The sequence below is a fragment of the Anomaloglossus baeobatrachus genome, assembly GCF_048569485.1.
Source record: "Anomaloglossus baeobatrachus isolate aAnoBae1 chromosome 5 unlocalized genomic scaffold, aAnoBae1.hap1 SUPER_5_unloc_5, whole genome shotgun sequence".
NCBI lineage: Eukaryota > Metazoa > Chordata > Amphibia > Anura > Aromobatidae > Anomaloglossus > Anomaloglossus baeobatrachus.
The window spans coordinates 105,903-128,547 of NW_027441809.1; the positions used below are offsets into that span (position 1 = coordinate 105,903).

The following is a 22,645-nucleotide window of genomic DNA, read 5'->3' on the forward strand; positions in this document are numbered from 1 at the left end:
AACAAACTACAGGTGATTAACCTTTCCACGCACCCTCTCTGATGCCCAGTTGGACATGCTGTCCAGGGGCCTAACATTTTCACAAACTAATCATTTCGACTTTTTTTCAGCATTAAAGGTGTACATTTATTCGCACGCAAGATAGTTTTGAAAAAACTTCATCATTAACGAGACAATAGTGGTTTGGATAGCCCGGCCGAGAGGGAGGCGTTACAGACCCTTGAGGATCTTCTGCTTGAACAGTCCACTGTCTCTACAGGTGTGTTCCCAAAATCGCTACTGCCCAGATCTACTAGATTTCCCCCCTTGTCCCTTTGTCCTGCCGTTGAGGTCTTCACTAGATTAATGGTGGATAAGTTTAAACAAATCACGGTTAAGAGACAAGGTGATAACCTAACTCATAAACAAAGATCTGCTCTTTCTGAACTGAGCAATTATAATGACATTGTTATTAAACCAGCTGACAAGGGGGGCAATATAGTGATCTGGGCAGTGGAGAATTACGAGAAAGAAGCTTTACAGACGTTTCGTGATAAGGACACCAACATGAGGCTGCCATCTAACCCCTTGTAAAATATATACGTTATTCCCAAATAACAATATTAAGATATAAAAATCACACCAGTAGTGTATAATACAAGAAATTTGACCGTCAGGTCACATATATACATAGTACAATATCATTTGAAGGATAGGCATAGATATTCAACAGGGATAAGGTTCACATATAAGGGATCAAATCGGAGCTCAGGACTTAACTTTGAAACCATATTTCGGTTTATTCAGGCAGCGCCACATAGTAAGGGAATGTAGGAGGTTTGCTGTCCATGAAAGTCCAGGTAAGTATATGCTGATGCTCTCCAAGTGTCCCCTTATTTTTTAATAATAGCAGGAGTGAGCCATCAAATTCATGGTAGAATTACAACAGTCTCCACCTCGACGCGTTTACCCACATAATAAACATGTGGTTCATCAGGAGGCCAAAGAGGTATGATATTAGATATGCAGATCCATGGCGCCAGTCAAACAGGATCCATAGCCAGACAGACAATGCTGGAAAGATAATGCTGCCATAGTCCAGAGAGGCATCATGCCATCTAACCCCTTGCAGCGGTTTTCTATTGACCTTCTGGGGATCCTGGAGGCGGCGTGTGAGAGCGGCATTATTGATAAAAAATGATGGAGGGGCTCTCCACTAAATATCCAAAGGTGCCTACATTCTACCTATTACCTAAGATCCATAAAGATGCCCTTAATCCCCCGGGGCATCCTATTATGTCCAGCATAGACGGCTTGTGTGATCCAATTTGTAAATTTATTATCATCTAAAATCTCTAGTAGAAACCTTGCCCTCTTATGTCCGTGAAACGACGGACATCCTCAGGAGGATTGACGGCATCTTTATGGATCAGGATATTTTGATTGTAACAGCTGATGTGGAGAGCCTTTACACATGCATATCACATTCTGATGGTCTGAAGGCGGTCCGCCTTTTTCTTGAGATGGGCAGTCGTGATGGCAAATTGAACCTCTTCATCCTTGAGCTTCTCCACTTTGCACTTACGTACAATTTTTTTATTTTTAAAGATCCATTTTATCTGCAGCAGCATGGCACTGCCATGGGGGCGGCCTGTGCCCCTTCGTATGCCAACCTCTTCCTTGGCATGTAGGAGAGGTTGGTTTTTCGCGATGGGGGCATCAGTGCCAGCTCCCATGTGCAGTGCTGGCTCAGATATATTGATGATGTATTATTTTTTTGGCAGGGCACGGTGGAGCAGCTTGATGCATTTATGGGTCAATTGAATGCTAATAATCTTAATATAAAACTGACATATAAAAATAGCAGCAGGTGCATTGACTTTTTGGACATCAACATCGAGGTGGATCCTTTGTCATTCATACAAACTAGTATGTATCGGAAATCCACCTCAATCAATGCCCTGCTGCATGCATCCTCAGCCCATACCTTTGCCACCATACGCGCCATCCCAACTGGCCAATTCTTAAGGATTAGGCGGATCTGCTCCTCTGACCAGTCATTTGAAAAACAGGCCGCAGAACTCAAACGCCGTTTCCAGGATCGTGAATACAGCAATCGCTGCATTAAGAAGGGGTATTTACGTGCCAAAAGAACTCCACGCACACAATTCCTTCAATATAATTGTAAACAACAACAACCACATATTGACCCTCCTATTCGCTTTATAGGAACCTTTAATAACCAATGGCAGACGATGCGGGGCATCCTTGATAGACACTGGCCTGTTCTACGCACAGATCCAATTTTGGCAGACATACTCCCTTCAGGTTCCCTTATGACAGCTCGCCGTGCTAAGAATCTCTGTGACATCCTGGTAAGGAGTCATTATATTCCTCCGCTTTCCAATTCGTTTGGCACTCGCGGCCCGACACAGGGATGTTTTCCCTGTTGGCGGTGTGTCGCATATCCTAATATCCTCCGCGCCACGACTTTCTCATCATCGGACGACACACGGACAATGAATATACAACATCATATCACATGTGCTACCACGCATGTGATTTACTATGCTACCTGTCCATATTCTCTGGTATATGTTGGTCTCACATCACGCGAATTGCGGATGCGTACCAGAGAGCATGTACGGGATATCCGTGCTGCCTCCGATGTGATCGATGTCACTCTCCTGAAGACACTTCCTCGACATTTCAGGAGATTTCATGGATGTGATCAATCCGGCCTCAAGGTACGGGGTATTGATGTTGTTAATGGAGGCTCCAGGGGTGGTGACCTCAAGAAACGTTTAGCCCAAGTCGAGGCTCGTTGGATCACCATCCTTGGGACTTTAACACCTGGAGGCCTGAACGAAAACATCAGTTTTGTGCCTTTTTATAGGGTTTATCTGAGCTTTTCCAAGCATAATGTTCTTCTTATATCACTTGGTCGTTTTTAACATACCATAATTGTTTTAATTTTGTTTTTATTACTCTACCGCTTATCAATTAATTCGTCTGTGGCGAATGTATTTCCCAGTGGTCTTCTTTTATGTATACTTATTCCTCTCTTGTTTATTTCTTTTTATTAGAACCGTCTTTGATGCAATACTAAATTTGTTTTCTGATCTTTGGACGTACCATATAAGATCCTGTTTTCCTATCACCCTAGAAGTTTGTGCCGGCATCACTGAACATCAATGATATCTTCTGAATGGACGTTCCTGCTATTCTACGATCTTAATACCACACATTGATATACTCCTGACATATGTGTGTATTTGTTGTCATATTATTATTGTGTTTGGTACAACAAACGATTATCTTGGAAGTATATATATATATATATATTGATCTATTTTTCTATTGGTCTTTTACTATATTTATATTTGAAGTATTTATACTCTATGACCAATGGTATACTTTTAACGTGACATATGATCTAATGATCAGCATGTTCTTTATAAGCCTTCTTTCTATCCTTAATATATATCTCATTCCCCCTACCTTACAAGTTTAGTCTGCTGAAGCAGCATTAATGTTTACTATGTTTGGTATTTTTGTACCTCTATGTTTATACAAATGTTCTTAGTCTGCTGGCAGTTCGTCGCAGGGGCTATTGTTTTGCCCCGCTCGTAATGTGCACCTGGGGCGGTGCATTTGTGTCTTGCAATGTGTTTTGCTGATAATAGGATGTATTAATTTACATCACTTACTACACACCCCTTTTCATGCCCGTCTCAATCGGGGATAGGCCCGGAAGTTGCTGTGTTGATGCGTCTCCGGCGCTATAGTCGCCTGCTCTGTGATTGGTTGGGGGTGGGATTTCTGGAACTACGTCCACTATGCGTGGTTTCATGCCCTGACATGCTTGATGTTGGGTTGGCTCACGTGGTTGCCGGGGTTACGCGTCCTCGGCACGTGTGCCTTCCTGACTCAGCCTGAGGGCTGGATACTCCAGCAGTGTGGGACACTTCCAGACCATTGGCGCTAAATTATTCCCGTTTTATATAACTGTCCCCTTACCTTAGCGGTGCACTGTGCTACTAGTATTATTATGCCTTGCTGTGATTGCGGTTAGCAAGGTGTGTGCTTTTTTATAATCTGTGTCCTATAAGCGATCACTAAGTGACTTATGGTCTTATGTACCTGCCCCGGTGGGGACGTGAATCGGATGTGATAGATTTATGTTTTGTTATGATATGTTGGCAGAAGAACATGCTGATCTATACTAACTAATATATGTTTTCTATAAACTTGTCCTCAATATGGAATTGGCTGGGTGGTCACTGTGGAGACGTACCTCTCACGTTTTACGTGTCTGCTTTGTGACTGGTTGGAGGCGTGACTCCTGGAAGTATATCCACCATGTGTTGTGTTACGCCCTGTTATGTCTAATGCCGGGTTGGATCGCGTGATTGCCGGGGTTACGCGTCTTCGGCACCACGTGTTGACTTGGCTGGAGGGTGGGACATCTGGGTAATGTGAGATAGTCCCCGGTTCACCTTACACTAGATGTTTCACGTCTCTTGTACATTTGTTTTTCATTATCAGTAGTGTACCCTGCTACCAGTGCTGCCACGTCAGATTGCGATTACTATTAACAATCTTTGTGATCTTCGTATAATCCGCCTTTTTCAGTGATCATCATGTGACCCGTCTTAGGTTTCTGCCCACTATCTAGGTGATGCCCTATCACCTGCTTGATGGGCGTTATTGTTCTCTCCATCACTTATCCCTCGGCTGAGGGATTGTTACACCTGACAGCAATGATAATTAACAGAGGCTATTTATACCTACTGGGTTTATACTGCCATTAGGGTCTTCCTCCTTGAGAAAGCAACAATACCTCCGTGAAACACGCGTCGGTGGTGATCCTAACTCTTCTGGGTATGTGTACATAGGTGTTACTATGCCTCAGGGTCCCCTGTTTTATTACCTGAACCACAGTTTTTCTAGGTAATTAGTTTGACCTGTATTTGTATACATACCACGATTCCTGGATGGCTATGTGCACACGCACTTTACTATTTTAATGTCATGATCTCATCCAGGTTTACCCTGTTATCACGTGGTATACTTCAGGTTAATCTAGGTTAAAGTCTACACTAGTACTCTGTACTTGGGCCCCTGATTTGTTCCATGCATCCTTGTATTTAATTGGTGTCTACTGATGACTGGGGCTAAACTCTCCTTGCATGATTATTATCTGTTACACGTCGTGGCTCTCTTATTGCAAGGAATGAGGTGGTCCCCCATTCCTTGTCTGCCACGAGCCCTCCTGCTCAGCAGCGCCAAAGGTCTGGGAGACTGCAGGAGTTGCCTTCTCAGAGACACAGCAGAAGGGTGACACCTAGTGGTTCTCCCCTTGCAAGGAATGGAGCGGTCTCCCATCCCTTGCCTGCCACGAGCTCTCCTGCTCAGCATCACGGAGGCTCTGGGAGGTTGCGCAGTGTGCAAAGAATAGATGCTCAGGGAAGCAGCAAGACTTCCCATGTCTCTGCACATTGTGAAACCGGGGATCCCGCCTTTATGACCCAGAGGCAGGAAGATGAGCATGTGCTCCACGTGACGTCTTCTGATTCGCTCACTGATATCACACGGCCCGATGACGAGGCTGGTGATGTGCTGAATCCTGACTGGCTGGGCCAGGACGTCACGAATCCTGATTGGGTCACGCCCGTCTCGCGCCCGCCCTTGGGTGGAGCTACACCTCCTTAAAAGCTCCCTCTGCCATCATGGCGGCGCGCGACCGTCCTTCTATGTTTGGATGTCTGGCAGCGTGCTGCCACGCCACAGCTCAGGCACTATTGTCTTTTGTGGGCTTTGCCCTTGCTGCTCAGGCAGCACCTAGTTTGCAGGTCTTGCCCCTGCCTTGCTGCTCCGGCAGTATCCCGTTTAGCAGGCTGTGTTCCTGTCCCAGGTGAGCTCCTCGAGTCTCTGTCGGACTCACTTGGTTTCTGAAGCACACGTGCGTGGGCACCTCTGTGCTACCCCCGTGCCATATTCCTGTGACTCCCGCTGGCACACGTGTGTAGGCACCTCTGTGCGTCCCCGTGCAACAGGTACACCGTACGAGAAGCCCCAAGCCATACAACCCTCACGGGTTAGGGCAGACCGGTGTACATAGATCGTCTGTGACGTTCCAGACGATCACTAGCAGCAACCCGCTCACTCTTTCCTGACCATAGCAGCGGTCCCTTACACCGCACAGTGGACCTTGACCGACGGAAGCTGTCCATTTCCCATCTTGGCACGCTTCTCCGGGTCCCCCTCGTAACAATTATCCTCCCATGATTCTGATTCTCGAACTCGAGGGTCAGAATCCTCTAACCAAATCTTATGCATGAGTGAATGGGTTATGTTTTATTCATACCTGGTGACATTGTGGTTTCCCCTGTTACTGTCACCTCATTGTAGGACCTTCTACTCCCAACCTCATAGTTGTTAGTAATTCTATTAAATCATGCAATGGAGTCTGGTCCATGTCATGAAGTGTCTTGCTTACATTATATTTAGTCCCGTCATTCAGACTTTCCCACCTCTTCCACGGCTACTTCAGACAGACAGGAAACTTTTACATTAACCAATTGAATATAAACCTTGTACCCCTTGTGATGTTTTGATTTTCTGGTAGCAATTTTAAGTGTGATTTTGTGCTGTCTTGTGTGTTATCTCCATTAATAAAATTCTTGTATTTGCATATATACTCGTATTTCTCCTTTGTTCACACTTCTCAAACTGTAGAACTACAAGTCACAGCAATGTCCTACTCACTTCTGTCTGCAGCAGGTCTGTTTTCTCAGACTATTCCACACTGGAGCTTCTGGATTCAATGGCTTGCAGAGAGTACTGGGTACAGCAGGCAAAATCCTTCTTCGGCGTGGTAAACCTGGAGGACAGCAGCTCCTACTAATAGTGCATCCTCTAGCTTCAGAACTCAGTCTCTCATCACACAGAGTGGCAGCTTCACCCCTCCAAGATGGCTCAACTTCCTTCCACCCCCCCCCCCCGTCCTGTTTCCTCCTCCCCCAGATTTGCATGGCACCTTGGGAGTTGTAGTATTCTGCAGTTCAACCAAAGAAGCAACATCTGTAGAGGTGAATGTGGGTGGAATTCTATACATCGCTCCCAAAGCAGGTGCCACACTTAGATACTGAAACGTCTACTTTCTTGAGAATGTTTTTTCACTTGGGTGGATGTTGTGTAGGACTTTTCCTTCACTAAGGAAAGGATTCTGTGATCACCCATCACTATTGTCTTCCTTGGACATCCAGACCTCTTTGAGTTCCCATGCTCTCGAGTGCGTTCATTTGTTATACCAAATTTCTGATTTGGCCACCCCTAACATTACTAATAGCTCTCATTTTTTATCCTAATGATGTTCTCCTCCTTTGACCGCATGTTGTGGGTTTACAACAACAGCTTCCAAATGCAAATGTCACATCTGGAATCAGCTCCAGACCTTTTATCTGCTTAATTTATAATGGATTCATGAGGGAATATCCTACGCAGTCCATTAAAGAGCTTTTAAGATAATTATCCAGTTACTTTTGGTCTCTTTTTAAAGAGACCGCTACATGTTTATGGGCTGTAATTCCTAAGCCCTGGCTCCAATTAGTATGTTAATACCCTCAAATTAAAGCTGAGAATCAGCACTTAAAAACGCATATCGATTACATAAATGTATATTGAAAATGTTTTGGTAAACAGGTAAAATGACAAAGGAGCTGTGCTGTCACGCCACCGTCCCACCCAAACTTTGCCAATTTTAAAGTGAAAATGCCAAAAGCCGCCAAAATTTGGCACCACTTTGAATTGATCCAAATATTTGAGAGACTTTTCAGAGATTTTGTGACAATTTTTTGGCATAAAAGCTTTGATAAATTGGGATCAGAGCATCTTAACAACTTCCACATATCTAGGCTGCAGTGTGATTCAATTCTACCCTCATTATTTTAGTGTGAAATGTCTACAGATGTTCTGAGGCAAAATGATCACAACTAGACAATAGAGAAAGACAGGCATGAAGAATATATATTTACAAGCATTTATTAACAAAACAAAAGCTTTGAAATGCAATTATATACAATGTGATATACTTAAGAGTTCCTATCTCCAATCTGGGGCTGCGCTTTTTAGTAAATAAAGCAGTGGGCAACCTGAGATTAGTGAATTATCTAAATATAATCCAGTATCAAAACCTTTCAAAAATGTTCCTAAAGGCTCTCAAAATACCCAACTTACTTGCAAAGTGGAGCCTGAATTTCCATTTTGTGGGATCTCAGTGTGCAGAGCGGGATCCCACAAATCTCTGCAGCTGCTCTAAGCACGAGACATTGCTCTCTCAACTAATCCAGCGCGGTCATATACTTGTTTAAAGGAAAGGTGTCGCAGTTTTTTATTTTTATATTAATAATAGTGATTATGAAAACAAGTATTTTTAATACAAAATTAAAATCATTGCTTATTTAGTTTTTATTTAATTCTAATTTTACTAAAGGCACTGGGCGCTGCCATCTTGGATTTGGTGTTTGTAACGACAGATACCTCCTTTATGGCAGCCCTCTGTGCATAGACTCTGATAGTCGGGCTCCGACCCCATTTAGTAACATTAGAGAAGGCATCTGCTGTGAAATGCACGCGCCCCCTGGGCTATCCAGATAACAGCAGAGGGAGGAGATCAGCACCATCATTGTGGCGCACACAGCCTATGATGTTTGCTCCACTTTACCCCTGTCAACCACCGGAATGTATGAGTACGGGGCGCCGGGCCTCCTCCCCTCCCCCCGCTGTTACCGATTCCAATGACACCCCCTCCCCCCGCTCTACCCAGTCCCGCTCTCCTCCCCCTCCGCTGCTGCCGGCAAGTATGCAGCAGAGCTGTGTGTGTTTAAGTGCGTGTAGAGCATGTGAGTACCCACGGCCCTCCCCCCACCACCGCAGATGCTACTGTCTCCAATGTTCCAATGATACCCCCCACTCTCCTTGTTCCTCCCCCGCAGCTGCTGCTACCGTCTTCATTGACACCCCTCGCTACCCCCCCATGCCTTGTATCTAATCCTCTCTTGTGTGATACTGTCTGCTGTGCATCTAATCCTCTCCTGTGTGATACTGTCTGCTGAGCTGTGTATCTAATCCTATCCTGTATGATACGTGTTTGGTGAGCTGTGTATCTAATCCTCTCATGTGTGATACTGTCTGCTGAGCTGTGTATCTAATCCTATCCTGTGTGGTACCGTCTGCTGAGCTGTGTATCTAATCCTATCCTGTGTGATACTGTCTGGTAAGCTGGGTATCTAATCCTGTCCTGTGTGATACTATCTGCTGAGCCGTGTATCTAATCCTATCCTGTGTGGACCAGTCTGCTGAGCTGTGTATCTAATCCTATTCTGTGTGATACTGTCTGCTGAGCCGTGTATCTAATCATATCCTGTGTGATACTGTCTGCTGAGCTGTGTATCTAATCCTCTCCCGTGTGATACTGTCTGGTGAGCCGTGTATCTAACCCTGTCCTGTGTGGTACCATCTGCTGAGCTATGTATCTAATCCTGTCCTGTGTGATACTGTCTGGCAAGCTGGGTATCTAATCCTGTCCTGTGTGATACTATCTGCTGAGCCGTGTATCTAATCCTATCCTGTGTGGACCAGTCTGCTGAGCTGTGTATCTAATCCTATTCTGTGTGATACTGTGTTGAACCGTGTATCTAATCCTTTCCTATGTGATACTGTCTGCTGAGCTGTGTATCTAATCATATCCTGTGTGATACTGTCTGCTGAGCTGTGTATCTAATCCTCTCCCGTGTGATACTGTCTGGTGAGCCGTGTATCTAACCCTGTCCTGTGTGGTACCATCTGCTGAGCTATGTATCTAATCCTATCCTGTGTGATACGTGTTCGGTGAGATGTGTATCTAATCCTGTCCTGTGTGGAACTGTCTGCTGAGCTGTGTATTTAATCCTATCCTGTGTGATACTGTCTGCTGAGCTGTGTATCTAATCCTCTCCTGTGTGATACTGCCTCCTGAGCTGAGTATCTAATCCGCTCCTGTGTGATACTGTCTGCTGAGCTGTGTATCTAATCCTCTCCAGTGTGATACTGTCTGGTGAGCTGTGAATCTAACCCTGTCCTGTGTGGTACCATCTGCTGAGCTATGTATCTAATCCTGTCCTGTGTGATACTGTCTGGTGAGCTGGGTATCTAATCCTATCCTGTGTGATACTGTCTGCTGAGCCGTGTATCTAATCTTGTCCTGTGTGGTACAGTCTGCTGAGCTGTGTATCTAATCATATCCTGTGTGTTACTGCCTGCTGAGCCGTGTATCTAATCCTCTCCTGTGTAATACTGTCTCCTGAGCTGTGTATCTAATCCTATCCTGTGTGATACGTGTTCGGTGAGCCGTGTATCTAATCCTGTCCTGTGTGGAACCTTCTGCTGAGCCGTGTATCTAATCCTTTCCTGTGTGATACTGCCTCCTGAGCTGAGTAGCTAATCCTCTCCTATGTAATACTGTATGCTGAGCTGTGTATCTAATCCTCTCCTGTGTGATACGTGTTTGGTGCATCGTGTTTCTTATCCTCTCCTGTGTAATACTGTCTGCTGAGCTGTGTATCTAATCCTATCCTGTGTGATACAGTCTGCTGAGCTGTGTATCTAATCCTATCCTGTGTGATACTGTCTGCTGAGTGTATATCTAATCCTCTCCTGTGTGATACTGCCTCCTGAGCTGAGTATCTAATCCTCTCCCGTATAATACTGTCTGCTGAGTTGTGTATCTAATCCTACCCTGTGTGATACGTGTTCGGTGAGACGTGTATCTAATCCTGTCCTGTGTGGAACTGTCTGCTGTGCTGTGTATCTAATCTTATCCTGTGTGATACTGTCTGCTGAGGTGTGTATCTAATCCTCTCCTGTGTGATACTGCCTCCTGAGCTGAGTATCTAATCCTCTCCTGTGTAATACTGTCTGCTGAGCTGTGTATCTAATCCTGTCCTGCGTGGAACTGTCTGCTGAGCTGTGTATCTAATCCTATCCTGTGTGATACGTGTTCGGTGAGCCGTGTATCTAATCCTGTCCTGTGTGGAACAGTCTGATGAGCTGTGTATTTAATCCTCTCCTGTGTGATACTGTCTGCTGAGGTGTGTATCTAATCCTCTCCTGTGTGATACTGCCTCCTGAGCTGAGTATCTAATCCTATCCTGTGTGATACTGCCTCCTGAGCTGAGTATCTAATCCTCTCCTGTGTTATACTGTCTGCTGAGCTGTGTATCTAATCCTCTCCTGTGTTACACTGTCTCCTGAGCTGTGTATCTAATCCTATCCTGTGTGATACGTGTTCGGTGAGACGTGTATCTAATCCTGTCCTGTTTGGAACTGTCTGCTGAGCTGTGTATCTAATCCTCTCCTGTGTGATACTGCCTCCTGAGCTGAGTATCTAATCCGCTCCTGTGTGATACTGTCTGCTGAGCTGTGTATCTAATCCTCTCCTGTGTAATACTGTCTGCTGAGCTGTGCATCTAATCCTATCCTGTGTGATACTCCTGCTGTCCTTGGTGACACTTTAGACATTTCTTGTCACCAACAAAATGGCTCCGCACTGTGATCTAAACTTCATTCTGTGTTATCCTCAGATTGGGAGGGGGAGGTGACATCACACACAAGAGAGCAGACTCCGCCCACTTTACTGCAGCTGTAATCCAGGCTATTTCTACAGTTTCAGATTTCAGCAGCTGCTCCCTCTAGTGTTTAAGACTGGAAAATATCAAACTTTTTATTTTTTTATTTTGCTCAATTAAAAACAAATAATATTTGAGCAAAAACATTAATACTTTACATTTTTAAGTTATTTTTTTTTTTTGGACGACACCTTCCCGTTAAGATTTTACGGAACTGCTTAAGAAGGATGCCGCAGAGCTGGGGTCGTAGAGATCACTCTTACACGATCAGTTATTGCTGAGGGTTGTGGAATCTCACAACCTGGAAGTTCCTTTTGGGGACATTAGGGACACTTCCAAAAGTTTTGGTACTGGATTATATTAAGAAAATTCACTAATCCGCGGCTCTCCACTGTTTTAGTAAATAATAAAGGCAGCCACAGATTTGTGATAAGCACTATTTAAGGGGAAATTCATCTATCTCACTGCGCAAGAACTATTGTGTAAAAGTCACACATTTTGTGCATCACACACCTTAACTGTTAACATTTAGTGAGTTTTGAAATTTTTTGTCTGAAATGTAAGAGAAGTTTAGTGAAAGAGGGTGGTGCCTGCAACGGTCAGACAGATTCACAATGATTTGTGCACTTTTATGTTATACGATTTTGATTGTATTGTAATTTTTTACTCTTACTATTTGTTAACCAATTACCATATTTTTCAGACTTTAAGATACACCCTCCCCCCCAAAATAAATTGTGTAGAAAAGGGGGGGGGGTCTTAGGGAAAGGGGGAGGTGCGTCATAGTCCTGATGTGACTGTGACTGGAGGGGCGGCGGTGGAGGAGTGGGTCACAGGAGGCAGAAACCAGGGCTAACAGTGTGCCCGCTAATAACAAAAGAGAATATTCACTGCTCCCCTCACTTATAATCCAGTCTACCTCAACGCACTGAAGCCAGCATCGAGAGATGAGCGGGATTATGAGCATGGGGAGTAGTGAATATTCATTCATTAATAGCAGGCACACATGATCACCCAGTCACCAGCTAACTGCTGCAGCTCGGTGATCACGTGTTTTTTTATTAGAGAATGAATATTCACTGCTCCACACGCCCATAATTCTAGGTGTGGGGACCAGTGAATATTCCGGCAGCCGACGTCCGCGTGTACCTGTAGGTGCATGGCAGTGACGTCATGCGATGTGCCACTTATACACTGAAGTCACTTGCCAGCATCAAAGACAACACCGCACACTGGGGGAGCAGAGGGATGGTGAGTATAATCAGTTGTTTTTTTATGTCTGCAGCGTGATGAGAAACATATATGTGACGCCCTGGACAACCAGGGGTCACAGGTTAGTAGACACCACACACACACACCCCCACACTAGGAAGTTAACATCCGTCAATCAAAACCTGATTGCCTCCCTTTGTGTTAGACAGGCACAATGGGTGGGCGGAGTCAGGCGGAAAGACACGCCCACCGAGAAGTCTGCTGGCCTGAGGCAGGGAAGCAGCTCAGTCCAGTTGTGGACAGTAGTCTGAGTAGTGCAGTGTGAAGTTCAGAGTTGGACAGTAAGGAGTAGAGTCCAGTTGTGGACAGTGAGGAGTACAGTTGGCACAGTTGAGTGGAGAGCAGAGTGTGACACACAGCGCTGCAAGGGGCCTGGGTCGGAGCCTAGGACCCTCACACAGTCAGGCAGGCAGACAGCAGGGGCCGCCTGCCGGAGACCGGGAACACGACCGGTGGAACCGTAGGACCGGAACCGGGTTGGAGCCCGCCGGACCCGAACCGGGGAGCCAGCAGTCTACCGGAGCACCAGGAAGGGTACTCAGACCCTGACTAGGCCGTAGGCCACCATATAGTCGAATTTACTGATTGAGGTCTGGACCTCACGGGGTCCTTTCCCAACCAAAGACCTGATTGAAGGCAACAGCCCAACCCGACTGGATAGGAGCCACCGCCAGAGGCCATAAATCCAAGGGCCAGCGCCTGCGGGCAAAGGAGCTCCCACGACATATCCGCCGGGGAGCGGACCACCCATGCTTAGGCACCGTGGTCCACTTACGTTAGGTGCAGGAGAAAGGGGACCCTGTCACACCGTCCAGTGCTGCAGCCGGCTGTGGGCCACCCGTTCTACATCTTGTTTGGATTACCAGAGACCCTGAGTGACTAAATCGTGAGTACCGCATCACACCGCAGCACTGTGCCCCGCACCATATCTCCCCGCAACCGGGCCCTGGGACACACCGCCTCTACCCACGGAGGGGTTAACACCAAAGCTGCGCCCCGACACCGCTCCCGGAAGCCCGCCACCTTCACCGCAGCGGTGGTGCCCAGCATCACTACAACCCGTGGGTAGCGTCACGAAAACCACCCCAACACCAACATACCAAGATGAGAGCCATATATACCAGGATGGGGATCATGTATACTATTATGGGACAAAGATGGGGAACATATCTGCCCGGATGAGGGACATATACACCAGGAAGAGAGAAACATTACTGAAAGGGGCCTAAATGGGGGATATTAGTACAGAATCAGGGGGGATATTACCCCTATAAGGCTGCTTTCACATATCCGGTTTTTCCTGTGCGGCACAATCCAGCGCTTTGCAGAAAAAACGCAACCGTTTTTTTTTGCTGCCGGTTGCATTTTTTTTCGCATAGACTTACATTAGCGCCGTATTGTGCCGCATGGCCTTGCGTTCCGTCCAGTTTTTGACGGATGCGGCATATTTAGCCGATGCGGTGGCTGGATGCGGCTGGATGCGGTTGCCTGGCACGTTTTTTTGTCTGGCGAAAAAAACGCATTGCGCCGCATCCGGCCGATGCGTCGCGATTTCCAATGCATGCCTATGGACGCCGGATAAAGCGTCCTGCGGCAAAAATCACATCCGTTTTTTTGCACTACGCATGCTCAGTAGCCAGCCGCAACCGGCAAAAACCAGACGGACCGCATGTAAAAACGTATGCAAAGTATGCGTTTTTTTCGCCGCATCCGTTGCATAGGTTTTAGAACCGGATTGGCAGGCTCTGCTAAAACCGGATGTGTGAAAGCAGCCTTACCATGTCAGCAGCAGGTTCCCCCTCACAACAGTGCGTCATGACTACATATTTTGTTTCAATTTTTTTTTTCTATCTTCCTCCTCTAAAACATAGGTGCGTCTTATGGTCATAATAATATGGTAAGTTTAAAAAGAAAATGGTGTTTTCCCTGACCAATTCTTACTTGAGCAATTGATTTTAGGATAAAACCCTTTGACTCACGGTATAACATGAATCCTTCTCCCATGTGACTCATCTGACAACAAGACCTGATTAATGATAAAAACATTTGCCAAATTCTGAATGTAAGAATGTCTCCTTTACTGTGTGGGTTTTCTCATGGTCAACAAGAATTGTTTTACCAATTAAACATTTCAAATGTTCACAACATGAAAAAGGTTCCTTCCCTGTGCAGCTTCTTCAGATGTTTAACGAGCTTTGATTTCGTAAAATAACATTTTCCACACTCTGAACATAAAAATGGCTTCTCCCCTGTATGAGATCTTTGATGCGAAACAAGAGCAGTTTTCTGAATAAAACATTTCCCACATTCCAAGCATGAAAATGGCCTCTCCCCTGTGTGAGATCTTTGATGCCTAACAAGATGTGATTTCCGAATAAAACATTTCCCACATTCCAAGCATGAAAATGGCTTCTCCCCTGTATGAGATCTTTGATGGCTAACAAGAGCTGTTTTCTGAATAAAACATTTCCCACATTCCAAGCATGAAAATGGCCTCTCCCCTGTGTGAGATCTTTGATGGCTAACAAGTTTTGATTTCCAAGTAAAACATTTCCCACATTCCAGGCATGAAAATGGCTTGTCCCCTGTATGAGATCTTTGATGCAAAACAAGAGCTGTTTTCTGAATAAAACATTTCCCACACTCTGAACATGAAAATGGCTTCTCTCCTGTGGAAGCCATTTCATGTTCCACATCCCTTCTGTAACTTTTATTTTGCTTACAATACTGTTGGACTTGCTCGTCATATGTATCACGTGTGATATTTTCATCATGTGTTATAAATTCTGAAGATATTAGCTTTCCATCTGAATTCCCAATACAGTCATCTGCTAAAAATAAAAAACACAATGTTATTATTTTTTAATATTATCTTGAAAGTATATTTACTTATTTTTTTAAACCATAACATCAGAAATTAAATTAGGAAAAAATGTATTCTGAATCTGTTGTCCAATTTCGACATCTAAAGGCCGCTTTACACACAACGATATTGCTAGCGATCTCGTTAGCGATGTGACACGCCCAGATCGCTGCTACGATTTGCCGAGATCGCTCATAGGTCGTTTTGTAGCGGTCACACGTACCCATCTCACAAACGACGCAACATCGTTCAGCAATATATTGTTTGACCAAGGAGGTCGTGTGGACACCGTCACACAGCATTCCTCCCAACGATTCAGGCAACGACAGAAGCGTATAATTGTCCATAGCATACACCCTGGCGTGTGATTGGCAGGAGTATGATGGAAACACAGATTAAAAACAGACAGGAAACACAAATTAAGACAGACGAGACAAATAGCAAACTCACAGAAATAAATAGGCAGCAACAAAAAGACAACAAGGGTTAACACCACAACAGTTCACAGTAATAATGCACAACAACCAATCGTAAGTCACAACACCTCACCAGACCAGTATAGGTAACCTAAATGACTGGAGAAAAGAAGGAGATACGGCAAAGAACATGTGTGAAAAATTCCATTTTATTCATAAAAATATAATATATAATAAAATCACAACAATATGTGGTCAAAAGGACAAGGATCGGACAGGAGGTGGGGGAAGGTGGGTTGGGGAGGGGGGGAGGCTTGAGGATGTGGGAGCAATCCTCCTTCGAAAAAGCAACGCTGCGAAACAGCTGTCAGGAGGCTGTTTCCTGCCCCTCGGAACCAACCACCAGGTATACTTATTTATGTTGCCCCTCCATTGTTCCGCCTTCCCTTGGCTGCATGGTGAATTGGATTGGGACTAATAATCGCACAGTAACCCTGTGCCTTGTATTGCCTTAAATTCTCCCTTGGTTCTGTGCAGCACCAGTATTAACTCTTACATGTCTGTGGTGTACATAATGGGAGATTACAGGTGTGCTGCCTCAGCCGGTGATTATTTTTGCATGTACACTTTAGTAGCCCCCCTCTGGTTCAGCTCCTTTGCCACAATTATAATTGAGAAAACCTTTCCATATCTTCAGGCCCCTTGATTGCGCGGTGCACCTGGCTCAGACTTGCTGTGCATGTGTATATATATATACATTTCTTTATGTGCAAATTGAGGAGTCACTTGGTCCTCGCCTGTGGCCTCGCGCAGTCACTTTGCCTTATTTCCACTGTGGTTTCACATTTTCCAGATGGGCTTACTACATGCATGTATACCCACTTGCTGATTGGTTGCATATCTCATGTGGTTCACATGACACATATCCTTCACTTTCTCTCTTGGCCCCAATTCACCACCAGCTCCTTACTATAGGTTGGCCCTACAATTGATGGCAACTCAGTCACTTGATTCTTCACCCTGGTTGCTTCTGAGAGGCAGGTTGCTCCCACATCCTCAAGCCCCCCCCTCCCCAACCCACCTTCCCCCCCCTCCTGTCCGATCCTTGTCCTTTTGACCACATATTGTTGTGATTTTATTATATATGATATTTTTATGAATAAAATGGAATTTTTCACACATGTTCTTTGCCGTATCTCCTTCTTTTCTCCAGTCATTTATGCTTTATGGAGTAGGCAATTCCTTATGGGACACTACTGAGTGGTCCCATAAGTTAATTCTTTATTATGGCCAATTTCTTGCTAGCAGTATAGGTAACCTATAGCTGGCATTAATGGAATAGCCCAGCCAGCTTATACAGGAGGGGAGAGAATGATACTGGCTTCCCGCAGCATTTATTCAAATACACTAACTAGCAACCCAGCAGAGGTTAACTCTTGCTAGCCTGCCTAAATCTGTGGTTTGATGCCTGTGTCTCCCTGCGCTGCTCACAGACATAAGAGACGTTAGCAGGCAGAGTGTAGTTTCCACAGATCCTGACACCGCCTTGACAGTTGAATAACCTGCAAACATCTGTGACATTGATCCACAACATAAACAATTTTAAAGAGATTTTTCCCCAAGACGAAAATAAAATAAAGACAAATGGTGAAAATTTAACGGGGATGTCCAGAACAGTAACGTTGATGGCCTATTCTTAGGCTTTGTAACGAAAGCATGTAGCAGGGTCTTGCTGTCTGTGCAGATAGACATTTGGGCTCCAATTCATCAAGACCGGCGATGTACACTGAAAATGACATTAGGGACTGGAGTACGATTTCTGGCATAGGGAACGCCGCAATTGTTACGAATTAGAGAACCGGTGGCATCACACCCTTGTTCTGGCCAAGCTCTGCCCCTTTTGACATTTGACACACACACACACACACACACACACACACACACACCAGCCTGTCTCCTCTTCTGCTTGAAACTCCTGCAATTGAGACATTTGGTCACTTGACGTGATGTCACTAAGGTCCTTAAACAGTCCTATAATTGGCATATAAACACTAAGGCCACTAGGAAAATGGGAGCCCTCTGAAATTGCCCAGTTTACTCTCCCTTTCCCCTAATGCCAGTCCTGCATGCCAGCCTGTGTCCTGTTCAGTTCATTTAGACTCCTGCAATTAAAAGACCTTTGGTTACATCATGTCACATGACTTTGAAGTCATTGTGACGCCCTGACAAAATCAGGTTGTCACAGAGGACTGAATCCATCTTCCAGGTGCAGGACTCCCTCCTCCTTGGCCTTCCAACACAAAACCCCACACACAGGTATCCAACACCAGCCATCAAACCCTAGTCACCCCCCCAAGACAATAGGGACACACCAGTGGGTGGGGCCAGGCAGATGGTGACGCCCACCTAGGGGTTCTGAGGTGTCAGGGGAGGGAAACACACAGAACAGTGCTAGACAGTTGAAGTGAGAGGATTGTGAAGTGGTGCTCAGGGGTTGGAGCCCCGGACTACTTAACCTGACTAGGTTAGGTGGCAAACGGCAGAGCTGGGCCACAGGCGATGGAGATCCGGTCGAGGGAGACCTTAAGTGGACCGGGGCAGGGTTGTAGCCCGCCGGTGCCGACAGCGGGAATCCGGTCCGGAGGCTGTGCACAGTCGGGGTCCCTGAACCCTGGAGCGAGGACAGCTTCAAGAACCTTTCTAATTAACCAGCAGGGGACAAGATTCCAAGTCTTGTCCCACCGACAGCCCAGATGCGAGACGGAAGCCCAACGAGGGGGATAGGGCGTCTGCAAGTTCCTGTTAAGATCCCATGGTTCAGTTCTCGCGGGCCACAGCTCCCACAGAAAAGACACCGGGAGTGGACTTCCCCGTTTCATGCGGACTAGTCAACACACAAGACACAAACCAAAAGTGCAGAAGGAAGGGCCCCTGTTCTGTCAACCGGTGTGCGGGACCCAAGCACACCCCTCCGGAGGCTACCGGTTATCATCAGTTGGTTTACTATCTGGAGTCTGTGTGACTTTATTCAAACAGTGAGTACACTGGTATCATCCGGTCCAACCCCGCAGACTGTGCCCCATCACTCCATCCCACCAACACCTGGGCCCCGGGACAACACCTCCCATACCCGTGGAGGGGATAACATCCTGCTGCCCCGCTCCATCAGCCCCGAGCACCCCCATACCAAGGCAGCGGCGGTGTCACCAACAATCACCGCAACCCACGGGTGGCGTCACTGACAAACTTCCCCTGTATAATAACTACCCCCTTTTCACTTGCGGGTGACGGACGGCTGCGCCCGGGTCCGGCTGCCACTAGAGCCACATCAACCGCCCGGATCCGAGCGTCTCGAGTGCCCCCCCTCCTGCTGAAGGTCAATTCCCCGCCCGCAACAGCATCAAAAGTCCTTAAGCAATCAACCTTAGATTACAACTGATGGGGTCCCTAAGAGACTGGGGTTTCTAAGAAATAGTGCAGTTTGACTCCTCTTGACGCTGGCCCTGACTGTAACTAGGTCTTATTTTCAGGGAAACAGGGCATTCATGAACCCTCTGCAGGTCTTTGAGTTGCCTTCATAACAACATAGAGAAGGCACTAGAAACAAACATCAGAAGAAGCAGAAGCAAAGAAAATACAGCTGAAAAAACCCACAGCAGAAAGTCTAAAAATGTAAACACAAAATTAGTGCAAAAAGTACATGAGTAGATATCTCTTACAGGATAGAGCTGGAGGAGACACATCCTGAGGAACATCGGGATCTTCTTGTTTACAGTCCTGTGGGAGAAGAGGACGGGGACATCTCTCTGGTGTTGTCCTCTTACTGGATAGAACTGGAGGAGACACATACAGGGACTGAATTCATTCCTTACATACAGATAATTATAGGCCATGTGTATTTAGTCCTGTCTATTACCTGGTGATGTGAGGGGCTGGGGAACCTCCATCATGACGTCCGTGTACAGATCTTTGTGTCCTACTAAATACTCCCACTCCTCCATGGAGAAATAGACGGTGACGTCCTGACACCTTATAGGAACCTGACACATACAATGATACCGTCACCCCCGATCCCTTCATAGCGTTACTGTATAATGTCCCAGCATTCCCAGCAGTGTCACCTCTCCAGTCAGCAGCTCAATCATCTTGTAGGTGAGTTCTAGGATCTTCTGGTCATTGATGTCCTCATGTATCGGGGGGTGAGGTGGAGGCCCCGTGATTGGGCTCAGGGGTCTTCCCCATCCCTCAGACACAGGGGCCTGACAGCGCTCACTAGAGGTCTTCTTCACTACTGTGTAATCCTGGTTATGGAGAGACACAGTAATAAATCTCACTCCAGACATTTCCAGAGTCCTCACCTCTCCAGTTCTGTCCATCTGTTATTCCCATAGATAAGAATGATGTAATGTGACGTCATCAGAATCTCTCACCTCTCCAGTAAGCCGGAAGAGCATCTCTAGGGTGAGGTGTAATATCCTCTCCGCCATCTTGTCCCTGTCCATATCCATCCTTGATAGGTCAATCAGGAGAATTCTCTTATATAGAAGATCTCCACTGAGAGGATCCGATATTGTAGGGACCTGAATGGGGAGAAGATGACAATGTGACATCAGAAAGAATCCTGTATAGTAGCATAATTACTGGAGACTTTATATCCGATCACTGGCCGCTGAAATAACGCTATCATGTATGACATGAAGGAGAAGACAAGTCCTGGTCTGGTCCTGAGCACTAATTATAGAGAAGCAGCCAAGAGGCCTATGGTCAGAGGAAAAGCAGGAGAGATCCAGAGCTCAGGGGGAGAATCTGTCCACAGGACAACTATAAGTCATAAACTTTACAAATTTGGTCTTTATAGAATAATGGATATTTTTAAAAGCAAAAGAATAAGAATTGAAAATTTCTTCACAGACGCCTTCATCCAATTTACCTGAGATAGAGCTGTTTTATAAAGTAGCAGGGGCAAAAATGTGACCTGTAGATGTGTTTACCAGCTTTGCACATCCCCCAAGAGACTGGCAGCAGTACTTGCAGTGAAAGGTTTGTCCTGCAAATTATTTGTGGCGCCCTGGACAAGCCAGGGGCCACAGAGAACAACACCTACACACCCCACACTCCCGGTCAGGCACACCGAAGTCAGACGAAAACCCTTGTTGCCTTCCTCCAGGGGCTGATGTCCACACCAGGGGGTGGGCCAGGTGGTTGGCCCCGCCCACCGAGGAGTTGACAGTCCTGGAGGCGGGAAAAGCAGGCAGATTAGTTTTTGTAGGAGAAAGTGGAAGGAGGAAAGTGGCAGTTAAGCAGCCTGAAGTTGGTCCGGGTGTGTGGCCCGGACGGATCAGCAAGGTTGGCAGACGGTGGTGACCGTCTGCAGGAGTGGCCTATTGGAGCTTACCGTAAAGACCGTGGACGGGCGGTGGCCCGGCGGTACCGGACCGGTACGCAAAGAGAAGCCAGCACCATCTGTCAGGGGCTTGCGGACCCCGGCAAGGCTAGGAGTCGCCGCGAATTTGCCAAATCCGTTAGCGAAGGGAACCTCCTGGGTTTCCCAGCAGCCAAGTCCCGACAGAAGGCAACAGTCCAACCGAGAGAGGGAAACACAGTCACCGCCAAGGCTAAAGTTCCAAGGGCCAGAGCCTGCGGGCAAAAGGGGCTCCTCCAGCCCATATCCAAGCTGGGGAGCGGGTTACCGGTGGGAACCCATTGGAACCGTTTACAGTACACAGGTGCAGGGAAAGGCAGTCACCATCAACCTGCCGGGAGAAACAACACCACAGCCGTCTGTGGGACCCGTCCATCCAGCCGTGTGTTTTACCGAGAACTGTGTCCTCATCATTGGCTGAGTGAGTACCACCGTGCCGTGCGGCACAGCGCTGCCCCCGTGACCCTGCACCTCGCCAGGCCCCGTAACCCGCCTGCCATCCATCCCTACCCCATCACCGGGCCCCGGGACAACCAACCCCCTACCCACGGAGGGGAGAACTAACAACCAAGCTGCTCCCTGTCACCGCTCCCGGGATCCCCGTCTAGAGCAGTGGTGGTGTCACCAATATCACCACAACCGTGGGTGGCGTCACGGACAATAGCCAAATCCCCACAATCCAATCCCCACCCTTTTCACTCACGGGCGAGGAGCGCCGCTCGAGTCCCCGGGATCCGGCCCACCGCTCGAGCCACCACCGAGCAGCAGCAGCCGCAGCAGCAGCAGCCGGACCCGAGCAGTGGGAGAGCGCAGCGTCCCCTCCTCCGCCCGCGACATATTCCCTCAGGGGGCTGAATACTAATGCACATCACAATTTTCAGAGTTATATTTCTTAAAATGTTTAAAAATCCGTTTATAATTTCCTTTATACTTAACAAATATTTGCTACTTTGTGTTGTTATCATATAAAACCCCAATAAAATCCACTTGTTTGTGGCTGTAATGTAAAAAAAACATGGAAAAG

The 22,645-nt window shown here is 46.6% G+C and overlaps 2 protein-coding genes across 2 annotated transcripts in view; one reads left to right on the forward strand and one right to left on the reverse strand.

Moving 5' to 3' along the window:
• The window catches only part of LOC142259267 (uncharacterized), a 43,251-nt gene extending 22,607 nt beyond the window's left edge, over nucleotides 1–20,644 (reverse strand). The window contains 5 exon segments of the mRNA XM_075331745.1: nucleotides 13,791–13,799; nucleotides 15,094–15,751; nucleotides 19,919–20,032; nucleotides 20,116–20,239; nucleotides 20,321–20,644. Coding sequence (XP_075187860.1) covers nucleotides 13,791–13,799; nucleotides 15,094–15,751; nucleotides 19,919–20,032; nucleotides 20,116–20,239; nucleotides 20,321–20,575 — 1,160 coding nt within the window. The 5' untranslated portion in view covers nucleotides 20,576–20,644.
• Nucleotides 1–22,645, forward strand: part of LOC142259266 (uncharacterized) — a 343,907-nt gene that overhangs the window by 95,206 nt on the left and 226,056 nt on the right. The gene's annotated exons all lie outside the window — the stretch shown is intronic.